Raw genomic sequence first — 21,969 nt, forward strand, 5'->3', positions numbered from 1 at the left:
TAGATTCTGTGGCATTCATGCATTCAATGTCGATTTAGTTCATTGTTCGGGAGATTTCGTACGCATGTCATAAATGAATAATTAGGACATAGAAATCAACAATGATGATAATAATAATCCTTTCTACTAAAGGCACAAGGCCTGAAATTTTGGAAAAGGGGACTAGTCGATTTGCATCGACCCAAGTGGTTCACTGGTGCTTAATTTATCGACCCCAAAAGGATGAGAGGCAAAGTCGACCTCGGCAAAATTTGAACTCAGAATGTTGAGACGGGCGAACAGTAATACATGCAAGCCAAGGTTGGGTGAGAATCGTATTTTTTTATGTTATTATTATTATTATTATTGGAATCGAACTCGGAATTTTGGGGTTAGTAGCCCGCGTTCTTAACCACAACGCCATATACCCGTGGGTATATGGCGTAGTGATTAATAATAATAATAATAATAATAATAATAATAATAATAATAATAATAATAATAATAATAATAATAATAATAATAATAAGAAGAAGAAGAAGAAGAAGAAGAAGAAGAAGAAGAAGAAGAAGAAGAAGAAGAAGAAGAAGAAGAAGATCGAAAAATACCTTAGTAATAAGAACCCAGGTTCGAAATTTTCCCAAGTCACCTGATGAAGGCTGGAGGGTATATCAGCCGAAACGTTGTGTTAACAACAAACAAGATAAAGCTATAAATAACAGCGTGTAAATAATAGGTCAAAACCAATTTTTTTTTCCAGAGGATTTTTAACCGCATACGATATTTATTTGCTTCGAGTTCTACTATCAAAGAGGAATTATTTCACGTTCTCTCAAAAGTTTCTAAATTCTTACGACGTAATTAACACTTTTATTTAAATCAGACACCATATATTGATGTCATTTAGTTGTCGAAGAATAATCTGTTCATTTTTTTTTCTATTTTAATACATTTTAAACTATTCTACACTTTAAGCTGTCTTTCTTGGTATTACGTGAATATTTACTTAACATTTCACAGTTAAAAATCAATGTTTAATGACAAGAGATTTATTTCAAATGATACCTAAATATCTCAATTAAATGAGATATCGTTATTTATCCCAACACGTTCAATTACGATGTCTCTATAACCCATTGAGCCAAATTATGAACAAAGCAAAGCCTTCCAGTTATGGCGCATCACATCCTGCATAGTGTATATATTAGTAAACATATTTTATTTTATCCACGACGAAAGAGGTTATTTGTGAGAATGTGGCTTTTATCTCAAACTTCTCAAGCTACTGCTCAGAGCCACCCTTGTTAGTACGTTCAAATATTTGTTCCGCTCGTCGTTACTCTTACTGAATGTAAAAACCTCAGAGTATAAATTTATTTGAAAATCAATAACTTGTGGAATGTGTGCTTTTACAGATGCGTAGTAAAACTAAGAAACGTTAAATGATTCGGGTCTCGTGTCAATATTTTCACTTACGTGACCATAGAATGTCACAAATAGTCACAACCAAAGCTCTTAATGATATTTTGATTGCTGAACAACGTATCAAAGCTGTATATTTTATACTATGACGATGTCTTTGATGAATTAATAGCTTATCAGATACATTTGTAGATTACAACTCGCAATTAACTTTGATGGCAGAAGAGTCTCTGAATGTTTGGTGCGCGTTGATATGTAGGGCTCTGTGACTTTCTTTACTGAATAAACACTTTTTGCAATAACTTATTCGGTCATTCCAAACACAATACTGTAAAGCCCGAAATAGCTTATACACGCATACGTGCATGCGCGCGCACAATCACACGTATGTATTTATATATACACATATATGTATGTATATTTGTATATATATATATATATATATGTGTGTGTGTGTGTGTGTGTGTGTGTGTGTGTGTGTGTGTGTGTGTGTGTGTGTGTAATATATATGTGATAATATATATGCGCATAGAACTGCATGTATATAAACACAGCTAACGCACATATATATGTATATGTATATATATATGTATGTGTTTATGCATACACGCATACATTCATACATACATGTGTACATAATGTAGGAATTTAGGAAAATAGTGTGTGTTATATGTACATGTTTTCATATATGACTGACATGAAATGTATATCGTTTTCTGTTGTTTGTTATTTATTTATAGCTTTTATTTTTTGCACGAAATACCATAAATATATCAGAATGATTGATTAAGCGGATAAGCAACCCTTCTTGAATTGAAGCAAAATTCAGTAGCAGATCACTGTTATATATTATGAGACTGAAACATAACTACTCCATGGAAAAATTACAGTATTTCACTGGTAATATTATATATCCACCTTCAGAATGCTAGAAAGCCGAGCAGCCTCTAACTTCAACCCATCATACAACTTCGATAGCAAGACTATTGTTACCTGACACAAACCTCGTCTTTAATAAATCAATACTTATCATGAAGTTACGGAATTATCTACTCGCCCAGTGAAAACAGAGTAAGGGGGAATGGCAAGTGTGTGCCGAATATATAATGCGTCAGCAAGAACCGGAATTAATATGTTAGTCAAATTAGCGAACGACAAGCCTTCTACGTGATCATTCGACGTTCTCGAAATTGTAGTCATACGTCCCTTAAAACAGGATGTAACATTTTCAAAAAGAAAGTCACACTTAAAAATGCAATACTATATACGGTATTACGGTTGAGATAATTTTGATTATAGGGCTGGTTTTTAATGACAAGCCCACAGCTTAACGATAAAGTATGGAATATATAAAAAATTATTTTAATGACACCACGGAGGACCTTAACATTGATATAATAATTCTTAACATCACGAGTGTTTGGCACATAAATCAACAAACAAAAGCCGAGGCAATGTGACCATTATAAACTATACTGTTATATTGAAGGGGGCGTTATAATAATTCGACATTAAGGATTACAACAGTGGATTTGTCTTAGTATAAACTAGGGGAAATCAGACATTATCCGCACTTTCGACAAAATGTAATAATTCAACCCGTGCCTTTGTTTCAATAAATGACTGAAACAAGAGAGCGTATAGTTTCTGACTTAACCTCGTATTTAATTAAACATAGCTCCTATGCCTTTGTTATCTAAAACTAAAAATATCTATGTTATGATCGTTATATTCGTTACAAATATAATCTTATAAACGCCGTTTCAGGGCCCCAGGTAATTAATCTGCACGGCTAGCTTTGCACGGCAATGTCAAGAAGGTCAGCTCTGTCCTGAATACGTTTACATTGCAGAAATATAGAAATAGGTTGCATTCTCTCGGGAGAAGAGTGTAACTGCGTCCCAACAATTTTAATGTAGTTAAAAGTTACCATCAGGATTCGGTTACAAATCGATAGACGTTTCATCTCTTGCTACCAACGCTAAAATCACGTCCATTGAACGTATAATCATAACATTGATTACTATTTTTATTTCATAAACGTGTTCATTATATAGATTTATATATAATGCCAGAGAGTTATGGGTTGAGGATTCAACCCACTAAGGGATAGTATCTATCCAATATACTGTTGGGAGGGTACCCAATTATTGTTACACTAGTGTTATACCAAGTGTAATAAGTGGGTGCGGGTAAAAGGGTATAGTAGCTTGCTTACCAACCACACGGTTTCGGGTTCAGTCCCACTGTCTGGAATCTTGGGTAAGTGTCTTCTACTATAAACTCGGCCCGACCAAAGCCTTGTGAGTGGATTTGGTAGAAGGAAACTGGAAGAAGCCCGTCGTATATATATATATATATATATATATATATATATATGTGTGTGTGTGTGTGTGTCAGTGTTTGTGTGTCTGTGTGTGCGTATGTGTGTGTGAGCGTGTGTGTGTATGTTAGTGTTTCGCTTCACAACCGATGCTGGTGTGTTCACGTACCCGTAACCTAGCGGTTCGGCAAGATAGACCGATAGAATAAGTACTAGGTTTACAAAGAATAAGTCCTGGGGTTGGTTTGTTCGACTAGATACGGTGCTCCATCATGGCCGCCGTCAAATGACTAAAACAAATAAAAGAATAGGTGCCTGTGATGCAAATATGACCAAACTGATGCCGCAACACCTCTGTAACTACAACCCGTCTCCAAAACAAAACTCATATTACCTTCTCTCTCTGAAAGACATTATTCTAACCGTGGAGATCTTGCTTAATTTCTAGAAATTCTTCGCTTCAATTCAGTGTGTCTAGCCATTACCGGTAGGCATTTGTTTTTGTACTCTCTTCTCAAGGGAAGTTTTAATAACTTGGTAATTAAGATATATATTTTGTTATCACGAAATGTATATTAATTACTAAGTAATCTCAGAGAGAGCTAATTGGAATATTGCAATTAATTTTCACTGTGATTAGTTGGTTTACAGAAACATGATCATGTATCCCTGTAATTGCGTTTTAATAAACATCCATACGCACACACACATACTATATATATATATATATATATATATATATATATATATATATATATATATATATATATATATATATATATGTGTGTGTGTGTGTGTGTGTGTGTGTGTGTATGTGTGTGTGTGTATATATAACCAGGCGCAGGAGTGCCTATAGGTGCATGCTAAGAAGCTTGTTTCTCAACCACATGCTTCCGATTTCAGTCCCACTGCGTGGTACTTTGGGTATCTTCTACTATAGCCTCGGGCCGACCAAAGCCTTGCCAGTGGATTTCTTAGACGGAAACTGAAGGAAGCCCGTCGAGTATATATATAATATATATATATGTATATATATATATATATATATATATATATATATATATATATATATATATATATATATATATATATATATATATATATATATATATATATATATATATATATATATATATGAGTGAAGGCGCGTGGTTCAGTGCTTAGGTAGGTCGGCTCACGATCATAAGGAGAGAGAGAGAGAGAGAAACAGCGATGGAGAGAAATAAATGACAGAGAAAGAGGGAAATATAGAAGTAGATAAATAGAAAGAGAAAGAGGGGTGACACTGTTTAACCAATTCTCCCTTCAAAATGAGATTAAGACTTGGGTGGGCATGGATATCTCTGGTCGTCTCATCCTTCAACAAAGAAAGCTATTTTCTTCCATTAGTAAGCGATACTGCTTTGCAATAAAGTGATTCATGTGCAATTATTAATAAACAACACCTGTACACAATTCCATATAACAGAATTTAATCCATCTATTACCAACACTGTCATCCGTACATTCCCACTGTTTTTTAGCAATTTCGTAGCCACTACAACTTTATTTTGCATGTAAAGACATCCATTGTTCTTTTTGATAAGTAATTATGAGTTAAAGAGAAAGGCGGAAGGCGGTTGTCTGTTCGTGCACCTGAAATGGAACTAATTGAAGTGGAATTGGTGGAAATTATAGTTTATACCATTTTCGAGTATTATATCTTTATTTGTGTGGAATATTATGCAGAGACAATGGCTGTAATATTTTTGCGAAATTTTAGCGGTAACAATTTAGATATAAAGACATATATATGCATTGTTATTCGACAGATCCGAAGCTGAATATGTTAACCGCTGTTGCTTTTCGCCATCGGAGGGCAACTTATCATTTCAGACAAAATACAATTGCAATTCGCATATTCACCTAAGAATCTGTTGGAGCGAATTAAAAATAAATATGTATATAAATATAGGCGCATGCGTGGCTGTGTGCTAAGAAGCTTGCTTCTTAACCACATTGTTCCGTGTTCAGTCCCACTGCGTGACACCTTGGGAAAGTGTCTTCTGCTATAGCCTCGCTCGGGTCGACCAATTCTTCAAGAGATATTTTGAGAATTATACTTATGGACTGCGTTTGATTCTAAGTTTAATGTAGGCAACTTGTTAAATATTATGTGAAACTTAGATAATAATAATAATTGTTACCATTCCAGAAAAAATGTTATATAATGCTATAAGAAGTTTAATAATCAATAAAGGTTAAGCAGATTAATTTTCTCTGTTTCAATGAGGCTCCCTTTCATAGTGACTGTCGCCATTGTTTTGAGACAATGTAAAAAAGAGATGTATATGGGTTGCATAAGCTTAGACGGTGTGATATGTGGTTTCAAAGTACCTGAGCAGACGTGGAACGGGATTGAAACACTAACAATGCAAGAGGTACTTGTGATTCACCTCTTAGCAAACAATTAGCTGGAATGTGTTTGTATTTGTGTGTAGTAGGAGCATCAATGCATATATGGGAGCACAACGAGATTCTGGTTTTCGTTTAAGCTTTGTAGATAATTAGTAATTGTTGAAGGTTGACGTATCCATTTGTCTGTATTTCGATCTCGTATTTGCGACTCTGCATCTTCGTCCGTTTAGATGTATGTCTATGCATGTACGCTTATGAATGGCTTTTTTTTTGTGGCAAAATGGTCGTTAACATTATTCGATTAACATTATTCGACAATCGTCCACGGCCTTCTCACCAATTTCATCAACTATGAAATGTCTCAGACTTTCCATTCTAATATTGTTTTTGAAAACGTTATTATTCCAGTCTATAGCATGTTGGTACCAATTACTCGGCTCAGAAACTATTGTGAATATAGAATATAGAATATAGAATAGTAATTTTTGAAATCCATTATTAACGTGTGTATGTAAAAGACATTGTAAACACATCACTCCTGTCTTCGAGTTACAATACGGTGTCAAACGCTGGAGCAGAATTTGTCAGTTTTGGTGCTAAAATTGGTTTTCTTTTCGGTGTCATAAGGATATTGATTTTGCGTTGTCTGAATTCTTACAAATACTCTACATTGTTGCATGAATGTTAGATTCATATAATTCATGAGTCGTATTAAAAATTGTTCGTTGTTACATCTAATGTTGTCGCCATTGTTGTTGTTTAAACAACAGTTCAAAGCTGACCGAGAAAACCTCTTAAGTTGAAAGTCATTAGAGTCACCACCATTTTATGGTTAAGCGAGACATTGTTTATTGTTTCTGTCGATATTTAAGAGAGTATGATTTATTATGAAGGAGATTTGGCTGCTATTTTTAGTAAGCCCTTCGACCGCGTATAGATACACTACACACGAATCCTGAGAATATATATGCGAAGTATTTATTTCTAACACACACACAAGAACACATACGTCTATATATATGTGTGTATTTTGTTACGTGTGGAGTGTTCAGCCACTTGCACGTTAGTTTCACGAGCAGGCTGTTCCGTTGACCGGATCAATTCGAACCTTCGTCGTCGTAACCGACGGAGTGCTACAATTAAAATATGGACAATAATGCCTTCTACTATATGCACAAGGTCTGAAATTTGGGGTCAAGGGACTAGTCGATTTCATCGACCCCAGTGTTTCACTTGTACTTAATTTATCAACCCCAAAAGGATGAAAGGCGAAGTCGACCTCGGTGGAATTGGTACTCAGAACGTAGCTGAACGTACTCAAAACGTACTCAGAACGTAGCAGCAGAGAAAATACCGCTAAGCACTTCACCTGGCGTGCTAACGATTCTGTCAGCTCGCTGCCTTTAAAAAATATGTACAATAATAATCAGTCACCGGCCATCACGTTGTCCCCTGTTTTATCTATTCCGCGTTCCGAAGGTTGGGACAAGACGCGACTTCGTTAAAACAGTCGTTCCCGCAAAGCAAATGAAATAAAATTTGGGTTTGGATTTTTGCGGAGAGACCATAAATTTTCCAGAAAAGTACGCACTAAAAGATACAGACATTTCGCTTAACTGAGCCATGCAATCTTTTCCAGGGAACTATAGCCGCAGAATTTCCTTTAACTGTCCCAAAACTCTTATATATCTATATGTGTATATCTCTCTTGACGTGTGTGTGTGTGTGTGTGTGTGTGTGTGTGTGTGTGTGTGTGTGTGTGTGTGTGTGTGTGTATGATTGTGTGTGTGTGTGTGTGTGTGTGTATGATTGTGTGCGTGTGTATGTGTGTTTGCGCGCGCGCGCGGTGGAATATCTGCCCATATATATAAACTCTATTTTCGTTTTGAATGAATTGAGAGATAAGCGGATAAACTTGAAGACATTCGTTATTATTATTTATCGGCTGACGTAATAATTCTCATACATCTTTTTATCAAATATCCTTTGTGCCAAGGTAACATGAGCATAACTAACGTTGATCGATCAGGCCGGATATAGCATTTAATTAAACGCCATCGTTTCTGTTTTGATCTCACTAACCCCAATGATTTCAATCAAACATTTATTCACTTACCATGGATGATTCTCGAATTGAGTCGAAACTGTTGACATACATGTGTACTTTTACTTTGGTCGGTACATCTGAAAAATAGATAAAAAGTCTGATAAATTGTGATATATTTTCATTGCATTTTCGCCATTTGTATATATTTTATATCAATTTCATGAACAAGAATAATAAATAACTTTAAAAATAGATTGGGCCAGGCTCATATAAATTCTGGAGCGATGATCATAAAACTGAGAGTATAGGCCTCGTTGTTATCTGACCTCTGTATTGCGTGTTCGCCTCTGTTTCGCATGTGTTATTTTATGGAGCAACGTGAAACGAAGAGTTTTGCTCAAGAACACAAGGCGTCATCCGGTCTAAGAATCGAAACCACAATCTTACGATCATGATGCTGACACCCTAACCACTAAGCCACGCACCTCCACACACACACACACACACACACACACACACACACACACACACAAATCCCTACTATACAAAGATAATCAAGCGTAGTAGAGCAAATTAAACTTGACTCCGACTATGGCCAAAGTTGTATGGAAATTAAAACACATTTATAACTAAAACCACCGCTGTAACAGTGACGATGGCTGTTACTAAAACCGCTGATAAAACGAAAATCACGTCTAACTACTACTAATTCTAGTACGGGAACTACAACGAACGCTACTAAAATCAAAGCAAACCTCCGACTGGAACTAAATCTACAAGTATAGAATGAAGCACAACTATAACATCAACTATAACTGCAACAAAGGCTTCGACCGTAATAATACGGATGACCGCATGGACAAATAATGATAATTCATATCCATTGCTAAATGTCTGTATGTTTGTGAAAGCGCGTGGCTTAGTGGTTAGGGTATTCGACTAAAGATCGCAAGGTCGTGAGTTCAATTCCTGCGACGCGTTGTGTTCCTTGAACAAGACACTTATTATTTGTTTGAGTAAATCATTCAAGTTGGTACCCCAGCATTGCCGCAGTCTAATGACTAAAACAAGTAAAGCATAAAAGCACTGATTGAGCAAATCTATGGTCAAAGATATTTCGAATATGACTCGACCTACATGTCTTTTTCTATAGGATTACATTGGTCGTTGTGATCTTCCCTTTCTTTAAGAGAGAAGGAAGAGATTTGAGAGGATTTTACTGCTTTTTCTAGTTGAAACTATTCGGTAGATGCCTTTTCTAGTTGTATACCTTTCTCTAATTTGATGCTTACTCGTCGACTTCTATTTATGATGTGATAAACGAAAGTGGATAACGTTTGTGCAATTAATTCTATATATTCTTTTCTAGTTTAGTCACAAGGCCCGAAATTTAGCGATCCCGAAAGGATGAAAGGCAAAGTCGACCTCGGCAGAATTTGAACTCAGAACGTAAAGACAGACGAAATACCACTAAGCATTTCGCCCGGCGTGCTAACGTTTCTGCCAGCTCGCCGCTTTATTAGTGCTATATAATGTATAACGTGCTGTCGCCTGGTGAATACGTTACTGCGATGCTCACAAGGACTGTGGCTAGTTTGGGCAATTGAAACGGAAATCTGTAAAACTCGGCGACGTATTTGATTGAATTTAATGATAGAGTTAAGAACCTTTCTTACCAGTCGTTCATTCCAGCTGTTTGGTTGTGAAAGTATGGAATCTTAATTGTATGATAATGCAGTCAATGATCAGTATTAATGGATGAATGATTTACAAGGTGTATTAAGTTATCTGCATACATTTTATTAATCAGAGTTCTCGATGTAATGAGAGGTGTATAGAAACTGGATCATAATGTGGCTTAATTACTGGTATAAATTTAAGAATTCGGTTGATTTGAAACCTTTCGGTTGACTTACATGTTTAATTGTTAATGCATATTTTAATACCTTCAGGATTACCTCTATCATTATATTGTTCATTGACAAAAATAATCATAACTGAATTCTTAAATATATCAAAGAGAAAATAACGGAGGAAAATAATATTATGTGGTAAATAATACCACAAGACAACGAAAAGAGAGGTTGAAAGCTAACTATGGTTCGAACGCTCTATTCTAATAATAGAAACTGGCAATACCTAGCCAGGAATAATTACGAACTTGAAATAATGAAAGAATACTTATACCATGTCCACTCTAAACAGCCAATTGCTGTGAGACAAATTACCGTATAATTTCTGACAGAAAGACCTTGCCAAGTTTAAGTATATTCACAGAAACGATTAAGTAGCTATATCTGCTGGAGAATCGATGCGAAAACGAAAAAGAAACGGTACCAAAAGTCTACCAAAGAAGGTACACTACGACCCCGACGTAACTAAAATCAGCTGAGACATGACTGAACAGACTAAGAAATTAAAAAAAAAAAAACAATTAATTAGATTTAATTATCAAGACAAAGAACGAAAACCCTGTCTATTCTGATTTAACCTGAAGAATACCTGGAAGGAGATAAAGAGGTCCGAGGTATATAGCGTTTGATCATTGGACGATCCCATCATTGGCTGCATTGTAAGACGTTTGCTTCCTGACCGGGTTCAGTCTTACTGCGTGGCACAAGTGTCATCTACTATAACCTCCGGTCGACCAAAGACTTGTGAGTGGATTCAGTAGACAGAAACTGATAGAAACCCGTCATGCATACACATACCTACATACATACATACATACATACATACATACATACATACATACATGCATACATATGTGCGTGTGTATGAGTGTGTGTGTGTATGCATGTTTGTCCCCTACCACTGCTTGACAACTTGTGCTGGTGTGTCCACGTCTTCATAACTTAGCGGTTTGGCAAATACAGGGGGATCGAATAAGTGGCAGGCTTAAGAATGATAAGCACTGCGGTCGATTCGTTCGACTAAAATTGTTCAAGACGGAGTCCCAGCATGGCCGCAGACTAATAACTGCAACACCTTAGTTACAGAGTTGATCGATTAGGCGTAACCGAGAAGTAAATAAGGGCAACAACAACAACAACCTCTCACTTTGTTGTATGACGAAGTTCCTACTTTATATCCGATCAACAACTTTAAACTGTCAAAGATGGTCTGAGTATTTTTCAAAACGAGACAGAAAAAACGAGAGTATTTTGAAGACGGAAAATTCTTTTTATCTTCTGGTTATTTTAAAGACATTGGCCATTAAACATTAAAACGTTTCAACAAGATTGTGTCTTTTTTTATTCACTCTAAGAATGGCTGAAAATTGACAGATTATTTATATTATATAATTGAGACATCTTGAACAAATACGACTCTGTGTGTATGGAGGGGGGTGTTTGTGTGTGTGTGTGCATGTGTGTATGTGTAAGTATGCATGGACGGTATGTGTGTAATTTATGTGACTTTATGGGCCTATGTGTGTGAATGTATGTAGTGCGGATACGTATTTTGTGTGTGTGTGTGTGTGAGTCTGTGTGTGTGTGTGTGAGTCTGTGTGTGTGTGTGTGTTTGCGTGTGTATGTATGTATGCATGATCAACATGTGTTTGATCACAAGTCTATCATCTGTTTTCATATGTTGACATTTCCAAGACTTATCTACTTACTCATTCGCAATGCAAACTTTAATCTTAACCACCATTCATCAATAAGAAATAAACTCAAGAAGGACCGTAAGTAAGCTGTAAGTTCTGGGACAAATTAATTCACGATTCGGTTTCGCTGCCTAATCAGAAAATCGCTGCCCAGTTGAAAAGAAGTACCAGATAGTGCGTTCGAGTCGCGATTCCCAAACCGGGTGTCACATTTTGTTCTTGAGCAAAACAACTTTATTTTTACCAAATCCATTAACCTGGAAATGAGTTGCAGCTAACTCTGCGACGGACTGGTGAGGAAGCGGACGGCTGTGCTTTCGGTTGCTTATTGACCATGGAGACCAAATGAACTTCGGCTTAATGGTCATGTGTATTCGTGACAGACATAAAAGACCTAAGAAATCCTAATCGGATTCCGTTGAAGTTTTTATTTGGCATCGGTTTAAATCAATATTGAAGAACTCTAAACTACCCATTTAACACTGCTTCACATCAATATCGAACTCCTAAAAACACCAATTTATAATCAATAACATACCGAATCCTCTACTGTCCTCGACTAATGCTCCTTGAAACAAACATACAACTCCTATAAACCAGCCATTTGACGCTGTCTTGGATCAATAGTGAACTTTTATAGACGTCCTTATTTAACACTTGCTTAAATCAATTTTGATACACTATAAAGTCCTCGTTTAGCAGGAAGAACTAGACAGTCCTTGGTTGACACTACTTAACTTGATATTGAACTCTTATAACCTATCTCATTCAATTGTAAGTTACTAAAAATACTTTTATGACAAACTCTATCGTAGGTAAGACTCTTACATTGAACTAGAAAAGGTCGCCAAGCGTTCATAATGTTATTTTGGAGATATGTTTAGATAAATTTATGCCAAAAATAATCATGATGGCTTGTTCGTTCGTTCGATGATGAAACACAGATAGACACATGTTGTGGATGAGAGAGAAGAAAGAGAAAGATCAGAAGTGGAGAGAGAGAAGAAGCAAAAACAGAAAGAGAAAGAGCAGTGAAGCGTGATTCGAAATAACATCGACATTATATTATTCCAGTATGAAATGTCATATCCGGGATGTGTAAATGTACGATGGATCTAACAGAATTTCGTTTTGTTAAGAGCACAACCGTCTACACCACACCGCCACCATACTACCTCTGCTCCGAAAAAAATATGAATACATGCGCACGCGCACTCTCACACAGAAACACAAATTTATTCATTTCGGTGTCAATGGGTACTCCAAATAGTTTCATCTAAAAACGTTTTTATACATCCATTCAGTTATGCGACTTAATAATTTCTCTCGAACTGTGTCCACAATTTAATGATTAATAATAATGCCATATTTATTTTTTGATTTTTGGACAAATAAGGTAACATAACGTATAACTAAAAGCATTTTGGTAGAAAGCATCTATTAGACTTATGCACCGACCATGTAATATTACACCGCATTAAAAAGACATCCACTTTTCCTTTCTTCCGAAGAAAGACAAGCATCCGAAACGTCGGCTTTCTCTATATCACTTGTAGTATTTGTATACATTTTTACCAGCTCAGAACAGTATTGTTTCGACACGTAAGAGCGAATTATTATCTTAGCGAATTATTACAAAACTTAAATGAATATAATGTTGAACAGTTTCAATGTTATACAAGTGAAGGAATCATTTTTTTTTTTACATAACTAAATGTCGGCTTATCTGTCTGTTTCACTACCTGTCTATCAATCTATCTCTCTGTCTATCTATCTATCTATCTATCTATCTATCTATCTATCTATCTATCTATCTATCTATCTATCTATGTATCTATCTATATATATATATATATCTGTCTGTCTGTCTATCTATTTATCTATCTATCTATTTATCTATCTGTCTGTCTGTCTGTTTGTCTGTATGTCTGTCTATGCGCCTGCCTGCCTGTCCATCTGTCTATCTACCTATCTATCTACCTACCTATCTATCTATCTATCTATCTATCTATCTATCTATCTATCTATTTATCTATCTATCTATTTATCTATCTATCTATCTATCTATCTATCTATCTATCTATCTAACTTCGGGCTGGGACCTATGGACAACTTCCAGAGATCCCTGGCCTGGCAGTGCTATCGAGAAGCACTACCCGTTCGGGATAAGCTCTACAGGCATGGCTCGAGAAACACGGGGCCGACCTGTCCGAGATGCCGGCAGAGCGACGAAACCGTTCTGCACGCACTCGTACAGTGTCCCACCATTTCCGAGCTGTGGGCTTACGTCGAACAACTGCTATCGCGTGTGGGACGAGTCGGTCTATCAGCCGAGTCTATCGTGAATATTGTCGCGCCTCCTTCCTTTAAACGGGAAGGAAGAGCTATTTTCATCGTACTTGTGGCTATGGCGAAAGAATGTGTATGGTGGACGCGTCTGAAAGGTCTAGAGACAAAGACTTTCCTCTCTGGGCAATCTCTCATCAACTTCTTCAAGTATCACCTGAAGAGGAAGTTGAGAGTAGAAAGGGAAGTCTTGTCTAGTGAATGCTTCAAAAAAAGATGGGTGAATGTAGCAAGGATGGCACGTGTGAACGACGGAGCCATCTTGAGCATAACCCTATGAACAAGAAAAAAAAATAAAACAAAAAGGCAAAAGAGAGTCACTTACTGTTATAGTTTCTTCAATGAGAATATTGACCAAGGTTACCGTGGTCTTTTCCGTAGGCTTTTCCTTCCACGGCTAAACCTAAACTGTCCTCCCCTCTTTTTACACGAGAACATTACTGTGTGATACACGATCCCTATTGATCGGCCTTTCCTTTTCTTTTTTTTTCGATCCCTTTTGATCGAACTGCCCCTTTTTCCCTTCCTACGATCCCTTTTGATCGACACCACCAATTTTTTTTTTTTTTTTTTTTTTTTTTGTTCCTTCCTTCCCCCTCCCAAAAAGAAAAGCTCTACATTGTATTTGTCCCATCTTCGTTGAGCCCTGTGTGGCTAATAAAAGAAATGTATCTATCTATCTAACTGTCTGTCTACTTATCTGTCTATCTCTCTATCTGTCTATCTCTCTATCTATCTATACATACACACACACACATAGTAGAATTAGAAATAGAAAGTCTTTGCAATAGTATTATATATTTAAAAACATGAACAGAAATGGCTTTTCTGATAATTTTCCGCTTTAATAATTAGATAAACATCTAATTATTAAAGTTGAAAACCTATTGATATTTTTCAAGTATGTTTATATATATATATATATATATATATATATACACACACACATACAATCACACACGCTTATATATGTATATAATGCGTGTGTATGGGGAAAGCGCACGAAGATGCGCGTGATTGTTTGTTTGTTTGTTTGTTTGTGTATATGTGTGTACTTTTATGAAAAGTCAAAGACCTGAAAGAGTGTTACCCACTTTATATTAAGAAAAATGTCTGATGTTAATGGTGTTATTTTGAGGATTGTATATAAATTTGCTAAATATAGCTTAGAAGGTCCGTTACTTCTCTTTTGAAACGAAAATTCCCGCTGTGCCTAAAAAGCAAGCACTCTATCTTCATTCGATACAAGATTCGAAAGACGTTCACCCTACATAGAATGCAATATCCGGGATTTCTAATGAAAATGCAATGGATCTGTCGAACGACAGAAATTGACGAAGATGTCGCCGAAGATCTCTTCCATGAAAAGTATGTTAAGTAACATAAATAATGGAGGGGGATTGTGAAAAGCTCTGACGCAAACACAAGCACTTACATACACACGGACGTGCACACACCCATATATTGTCTGTACATACACACACAGACACACACATATATATATATGCATGTATGTGCGTATTATACATATGGTTATGTATGTGTGCGCGTTCTTGCGCGTGTATGAATTCAACAACTATGATTTGAAAATACGTAGTACTTCCGCTTCTTGCTGAGAGCTTTCTTCCAGTTAAAGTAGTTACTCAAAGTGAGTTACAGAGGAATTTTTCTCTCACGTGATATATGCTTATATATATATATATATATATATATATATATATATATATATATACATATATATATGCTTCTTTTTGGTTGATAATAATGAATTGGAACTTTGCATGGAACTCATTCAAATTCCTTGTATTCTTCACATTTCAAACTTTATCTGTAAGTATGTAACTCCTAGTTTTTCATCACGATAGGACATATTTCTGTTAAGAAAATTTCTTAAACATTTGTGTTTCCAATGTGTGTGCTTTCTAAATTTTCATGGTGATTTATATTTCAATAAATACGATGCCATTTTCGTATATATTTATCCTAGCTGTGAAATCCAACTGCATGTGGGTCTTTTTGGCATCTAAGCATCAAATTCAAACCGATTTTTATGTAAGCGAATGAGACTCAGTTCCCGTATACCTTATATTTTAATCTATTCTACTACTATCCTTCGGCATTTTAAGTAAATAAATTCTGAAGAGTTGTTAATAATGACAATATCTCTACGTTCGATCTTCAACTCACTCTGTCAAGAAAGCTATCGTATTCTAAATTTCACATACATATGTATATTCGCATATATATGTATTCACAATACACAATGTATAGGAATTTATTTTCTACTCTTTGCTTGTAATATTTTAAGTCCATAATTTTCCTTTAAAAGTATACGGCAGGGGATTCTGGAGCCCATTTACCCTCTTAAACGTCTGCTTCCTCGAGCTTACATTTGAGGCGCAACGCCTGGTTAATTGTCAGGCAGTTGGACTACTTTCTATAACAGGAAATCCCAGCTGAGCAATTTGCCCGCTGTGCTAACAATTCTTTCATTTTCCTGCCCTAAGGATCACTAGCTTCAAATTCTTGACACAATGCCAGCAATTTTCGGGGGGGGGGGAGGTTATATGCTGATTACTTCGATCTCAGCACTCAACTGGAACTTATTTTATCGACCTCGAAAGGATGAAAGGCAAACTCTACCCCGGCTGTATTTAAATGATTCTGCCAGGTTGCCACCCTTAAGAATTATTGACATTAATTTCACATTTTGACACAAGGCCAGCAAATTCGTGGGGAACGCGTAAGCCGATTGTTATGCTTAGCGGCATTTCGTCCGTCTTTACATTCTGAGTTCAATCTCCGCCGAAGTCGACTTTGTATTTCATCCCTTTGGGGTCGATTAAATAAGTACCAGTTGAGCATCTTTGTCAACGTAATCGACTTAACTCCACTCTCCCGAAATTGCTGGCTTTGTGCCAAGATTTGAAACCAATACTAATTTGTTGTTTGTTGTTGTTTCAACGAGTTTCAAAATACCTTGCGGTTCGGCATTTATTACAGTAGTCTACATTCTGAGTTCAAATATCCACGATGTCAACAGCCGGGGTAGATGAAATGAAGTATCACCCAAGATCTGAGGTCGATGGTACCGAATGATTCTTCCCTTCAAAACTGATAGTCTTCGGTTGAAATTTAAAAACAATGAAACGATAGTGAATTGGCAGAATTTTCAGACTGTCGGAAAATGACCTTGCAGTATTTGGCCTAGTGTCCTACCACTCCACGTGCCAAATTCAAATCCCGGGTGTATCCTATTTAAAACTTGGTGCTTGACGAGCAGGTCATCGAAGCCAAAGTCCAACCCAGCACAAGATATTCCTCCATGATTTACTATTGTATAAGGTGAACGCAGCTTTACAAAGAATACGCAACTCTAATGAACTATATGGGGCTCACATTAATTTTCCCCATTTTTACACAATAAATACTCTCTGGATTTATTAGTTCTTGTATAATTAAGTGGAGCTATGATCAAAAGATAATCCAGTTGTGACTACATTTTTTAAAACTCACTTTTATCTTGGATCATTATTTAACGCTGTTCGCTTAATAGAGTAAAATGGGCTTTCCTAATGACTTTACTTCCAGCTGGTGAAGGGATCGGGTTCAGGCTCCACCTTTGTTCCTTGGTTCAGTGTATTTTAAAAGATTATATTGTCATAGCAGAGCGCTGACTAAAGTAGCAGCAGACTATGATTAACTTTGGACAAAGGAGAGAGTGAGAAAGCAGAAAAGAGAGACAGGGAGAGAGGGAGAGAGAGAGGGAAAGAAAGAAAGAAATTTGTTAGCGTGTGTAAATGTCTTGCGGAAGTCGGGAACGGAAGCTATATCAAAATAAGAAAATGGAGAGAAATTGAAGAGAAAATTGTCTGTTACTGGAATATATACATATATACGCAGATAGATAGATAGATAGATAGATAGATAGATAGATAGATAGATAGATAGACAGATAGATAGATAGACAGACAGAAAGATAGAGAGGGAGAGAGAGAGAGAGAGAGAGAGATAAATAGATAGATAGAGTATACTAAGATATGGATTCAGAGTGATGCGAGAGAGATGTGTGTGTGTGAGTGTGTGTGTATCCGTGCACACGCAACAAATCGAAAAGAATCAAGCAGGACACAATGACCTGGCTATAAGATATTAATTCATGGAAGACGTTCTCACTGCAGGTAGGCCACCGGCTAAACATTTTTCGATTGAATTTTGGATTGTGTAATATTTACAGATTTACCATCGCATTTTCTCAAATCTCCGATGATGGATGATGATGATGATGATGACGACGACAACAGTTCTTACTACTACTACTACTACCACTACTACTACTACTACTACTACTACTACTACTACTACTACAACTACTGCGACGACGACGACATCGATGATGACAACGATAGTAATATTGGCCATGAATGGATTTTTCTAGGATCTATATTTAATTAACCAGACAATATTAGATACACGATGCAATCTGCATTGATATTCAGAGGATAACAGAATTCATGGAAAAAAGATTATTTTCCTATATTTCAGAGAGATGGGTTAATGCAGAAATCTCTCAACTGTAAAATAGACGCTAATGGGAGGTTGTGATATTTGTCCTCCATCAAGTAAATGTCAAGTGTTAGCCACCTCACAGCAATGTGGTCGCGGGTTCGATTAGGGAAAAGATTCCTCACGTAACCTCAGGTTAACCGATGCTTCAGAAGAGAAAACCCATTGATGGAAACTGTGCGGAAGCCTGTGTATATTAAAATGAAGTTGCAAAACGAAATATAATATCCCTGACAGCAGTTATTTCCTCAATATATCACAATGGAACTTCTACACAGACAGCAGAGCATTGGTTTACTTTTTCTGTCTCTGTAAAACGTTCGCGTTTTTTTATAAACCTAACTGTAATATGTAAGAAAGGGATATTGTATATAACTGTTTCTTATACCATGACAAGGCTTCATATTTTTAAAGAGAACAAAAAAAACTAATAATGCACGATTTTCATCGTCCACTCAATCATAAAGTGTGAACTGAAGTGAAATTGCACAACCGATCGACATTTGCTCATGTTTGATCAATCAGTTGTTTGAGGTGTCATTTCTCCTCTATCCTGCTTGCTTGTATTACATACATTTGCGAAGCACTTTCACTGAAATACTTCAATGTTGTTATTGACACAAGAAAAGCATCCGTGTAAATAGTTTTATGTAACATACGTCAGTAACATTGAATAAAACTCTTTATACTATTTGTAAATTTATGGAAAAGAAAAGAAAGACGTGCATTCTGAAAGATCTGTTGAAGAAGACCTCTTCTGAAGTACTGGAAATACTCATGTTTCATAAAAGATTCATTTTGCTTTCATGGTTTTTTTTTCTTTTCTCTTCTTTTAAGGATTCTTTCTCGGTTTAGCTTTTTTTTCTGTCCTTGTTTTTAATGTGTTCACTCTTTTGAAGTTTTGCTCAGTATTTTCAAAGTTAAATCGATGTGTTCCATCTTGGTATTAGACAGTAATAGAAATTTGAAAGAGAAGAGAGCAACAGGAAGACTGAGAAGACAATTAACATAGCAGTAACAAATATGATCTAATTTGAGGAAATGAAATACTCGCGTCCTTTAATGATGGTCACCACACGGTAAATATCGATGCCTAGTTCGTGCCTCGTCAGAAAGTGAGGTTGTTTGTTTTCTGTCTCGAATCGATGCTAAAAATTTCCGATATCATTTGCATTTATAACTGAGAGGCTAATTTATATTTTCAGAGCTCTATAATATTGATATCTCTTGGAAAGATGTATTATTAGAATCGATAGAGTGTCGAAAAATGCCACTTGCAATCAAGAATTTTATAAACTTTCGAGAGAACGTGAAATAATTCTTATTTGGAACAATGTATCTCAAAGCTCAAAAAACCATAAATAATAGAATGTGGATATCGAGTTACAAAAGCCCTTTCTATATGATACTGTATAATCATTTGCCAAAAGCCGCATAACATTATACTTCCAACAAGTTAAACAAGAGAATTCGCTTTGAGCCCATCTCTATTAAGTCGACCATTTACATTCTCCCTGTTCTTAACCAGTTCATAAACAGGTTTGGATTTTCCCAGACTGCTTTTCAAAGGAATCAACACGATGACGAAAGTTAATGCAGAGATCGTTCTCCTTAAAATGGCTCCTCACCGAATTTCACATTTCTTAACTTTTTAACATTTAAACTGGCCATATCAGGACCAAATATTCTACCGCTTTATATTTTAAACCAGTCGGATCTAGCCACCCACACCTGTCCTACCATATCATTCAAAAAGTAGTCACATCATTGATACATTCAACTCCGAGATAACACATGATAAATTCAAGACAATCTGAATAACAAATAAGCATTACATTTGACAGAGTAATCTGAATGCGAAAGGGTTACGGATTTATTTCCCGAATTCATTTTCCCATCATACCATTGTTTTGTTTTGTCTTTTTCTAAGAAAGCCATTAATCTTCTCAAGGATTCCAAGGCTGCTCGGCTGTTTTAAATGTTATCATGTACATTTTTGCGTTTTCTTGTAGTCAATCCAAACAACAGCTAAGTTATTTTTTTCCATTTAGTTCCCCTTATTTCCTTTCCGCGTTCCATTTGTCCTTTTCTGAAAAGTTTTCCCTTCTGAAGAGAGATATACAAGACATCTCCAGTGAGACGAGTTTGCAATTTCCAGTGCATTGGTAAATATGTAACAGGAATATAATTACTGAGTCTTCCATTTTCCTTATTCTTTCTGAATTAAACCTATTCTTACTTTTGTCATCTTTCTTGGGTTTCCATTCTCAATACACACAGTAAAAAATGGCTGTATGTATTTGCTCATTCTTGTGAGATTTTAAAGCCAAAATCTCTTAACTCTCCTTTCCTGGAGCTTTACACTTCAAACTCTTTTCAAGCATTTCCTTTCCTTTACCGTAATGTTGATACCACTTCAGGGTTCCAACGCCATACCGAACTACTGCGACTACGCGCGAGTTCATTGCCGAAATAATTCTTCTGGTATTTAGTTTTGAAGCCAATATTTTCTTACACGCCCCAGGTACTCTCTTTTTGTCTTTTCCTCCATGCCATTGTGTTTGATTCCATCTACCTCAAGTATTTCCAGTATTTATAGCTGTATTTTCGCCACTTGGCAACCATATGCCTTCTGTTCTGAAAAGCTTTCTTCGTGTCGTCACCATCGTAGCACATTTTGAGAGCTCAAACTCCATCTTAATATCATTGGCAAAAATCCGCACAGACTGGACTAGGCTGTCCAGTTCTACCTCAGTTTTCGTGAATAGCTTCAGGTCGTCCATGAATACTATGTGATTCAGTTTTCCCTCACCTTTTCCCAGATCATACCCCAACTTTGTTTTCTGTAGTATTTCACTCAAGAGGAATATTCACAGCATGAAGATCAGTGAGGTCACACTGTCTCCCTGGAAGATTCCTCTCTTGATTTTCACCTCTTTTAATACTTGATTCCTTGCTGTCAATTCCGTTCTCCAGCATTTCATGCTATTCCATATAAGGCTTCACATATTCTCTGCTACTCCACACATTTCCATTGTTCTTATTATCTAGGAGTGTGGTATCATATCGTATGCTTTACGATAGTCAACCCATGCCATGCTCAGGTTTGTGTGTCTTCTCTCGCAGCTCCTGATAATTAGATTATCAATTAAGAAGCTCATCCTTCGTTCCCCGCCTCCTCTTTCGGCACCCTTTCTGTTCAATAGGTAACAGCCCACTGTTTCCCAGGTATGTATACAGTTCACCGGACAACGCACCTGACTTTAGTTTCCACATTAG

General features: G+C 36.4%; 1 protein-coding gene across 8 annotated transcripts in view; it reads right to left on the reverse strand.

Moving 5' to 3' along the window:
* Window positions 1-21,969, reverse strand: part of LOC106884332 (glycine receptor subunit alpha-2) — a 205,469-nt gene that overhangs the window by 42,411 nt on the left and 141,089 nt on the right. For all 8 annotated transcript variants that reach the window (XM_052972553.2, XM_089361978.1, XM_052972552.2 and 5 more), the window contains one exon: window positions 8,238-8,305. In XM_052972553.2, the coding sequence (XP_052828513.1) occupies window positions 8,238-8,305 (68 nt within the window). The remainder of the gene's footprint in view (window positions 1-8,237; window positions 8,306-21,969) is intronic.

The sequence above is a fragment of the Octopus bimaculoides genome, chromosome 13 (assembly GCF_046866305.1).
Source record: "Octopus bimaculoides isolate indiv1 chromosome 13, ASM4686630v1, whole genome shotgun sequence".
NCBI classification, from domain to species: domain Eukaryota; kingdom Metazoa; phylum Mollusca; class Cephalopoda; order Octopoda; family Octopodidae; genus Octopus; species Octopus bimaculoides.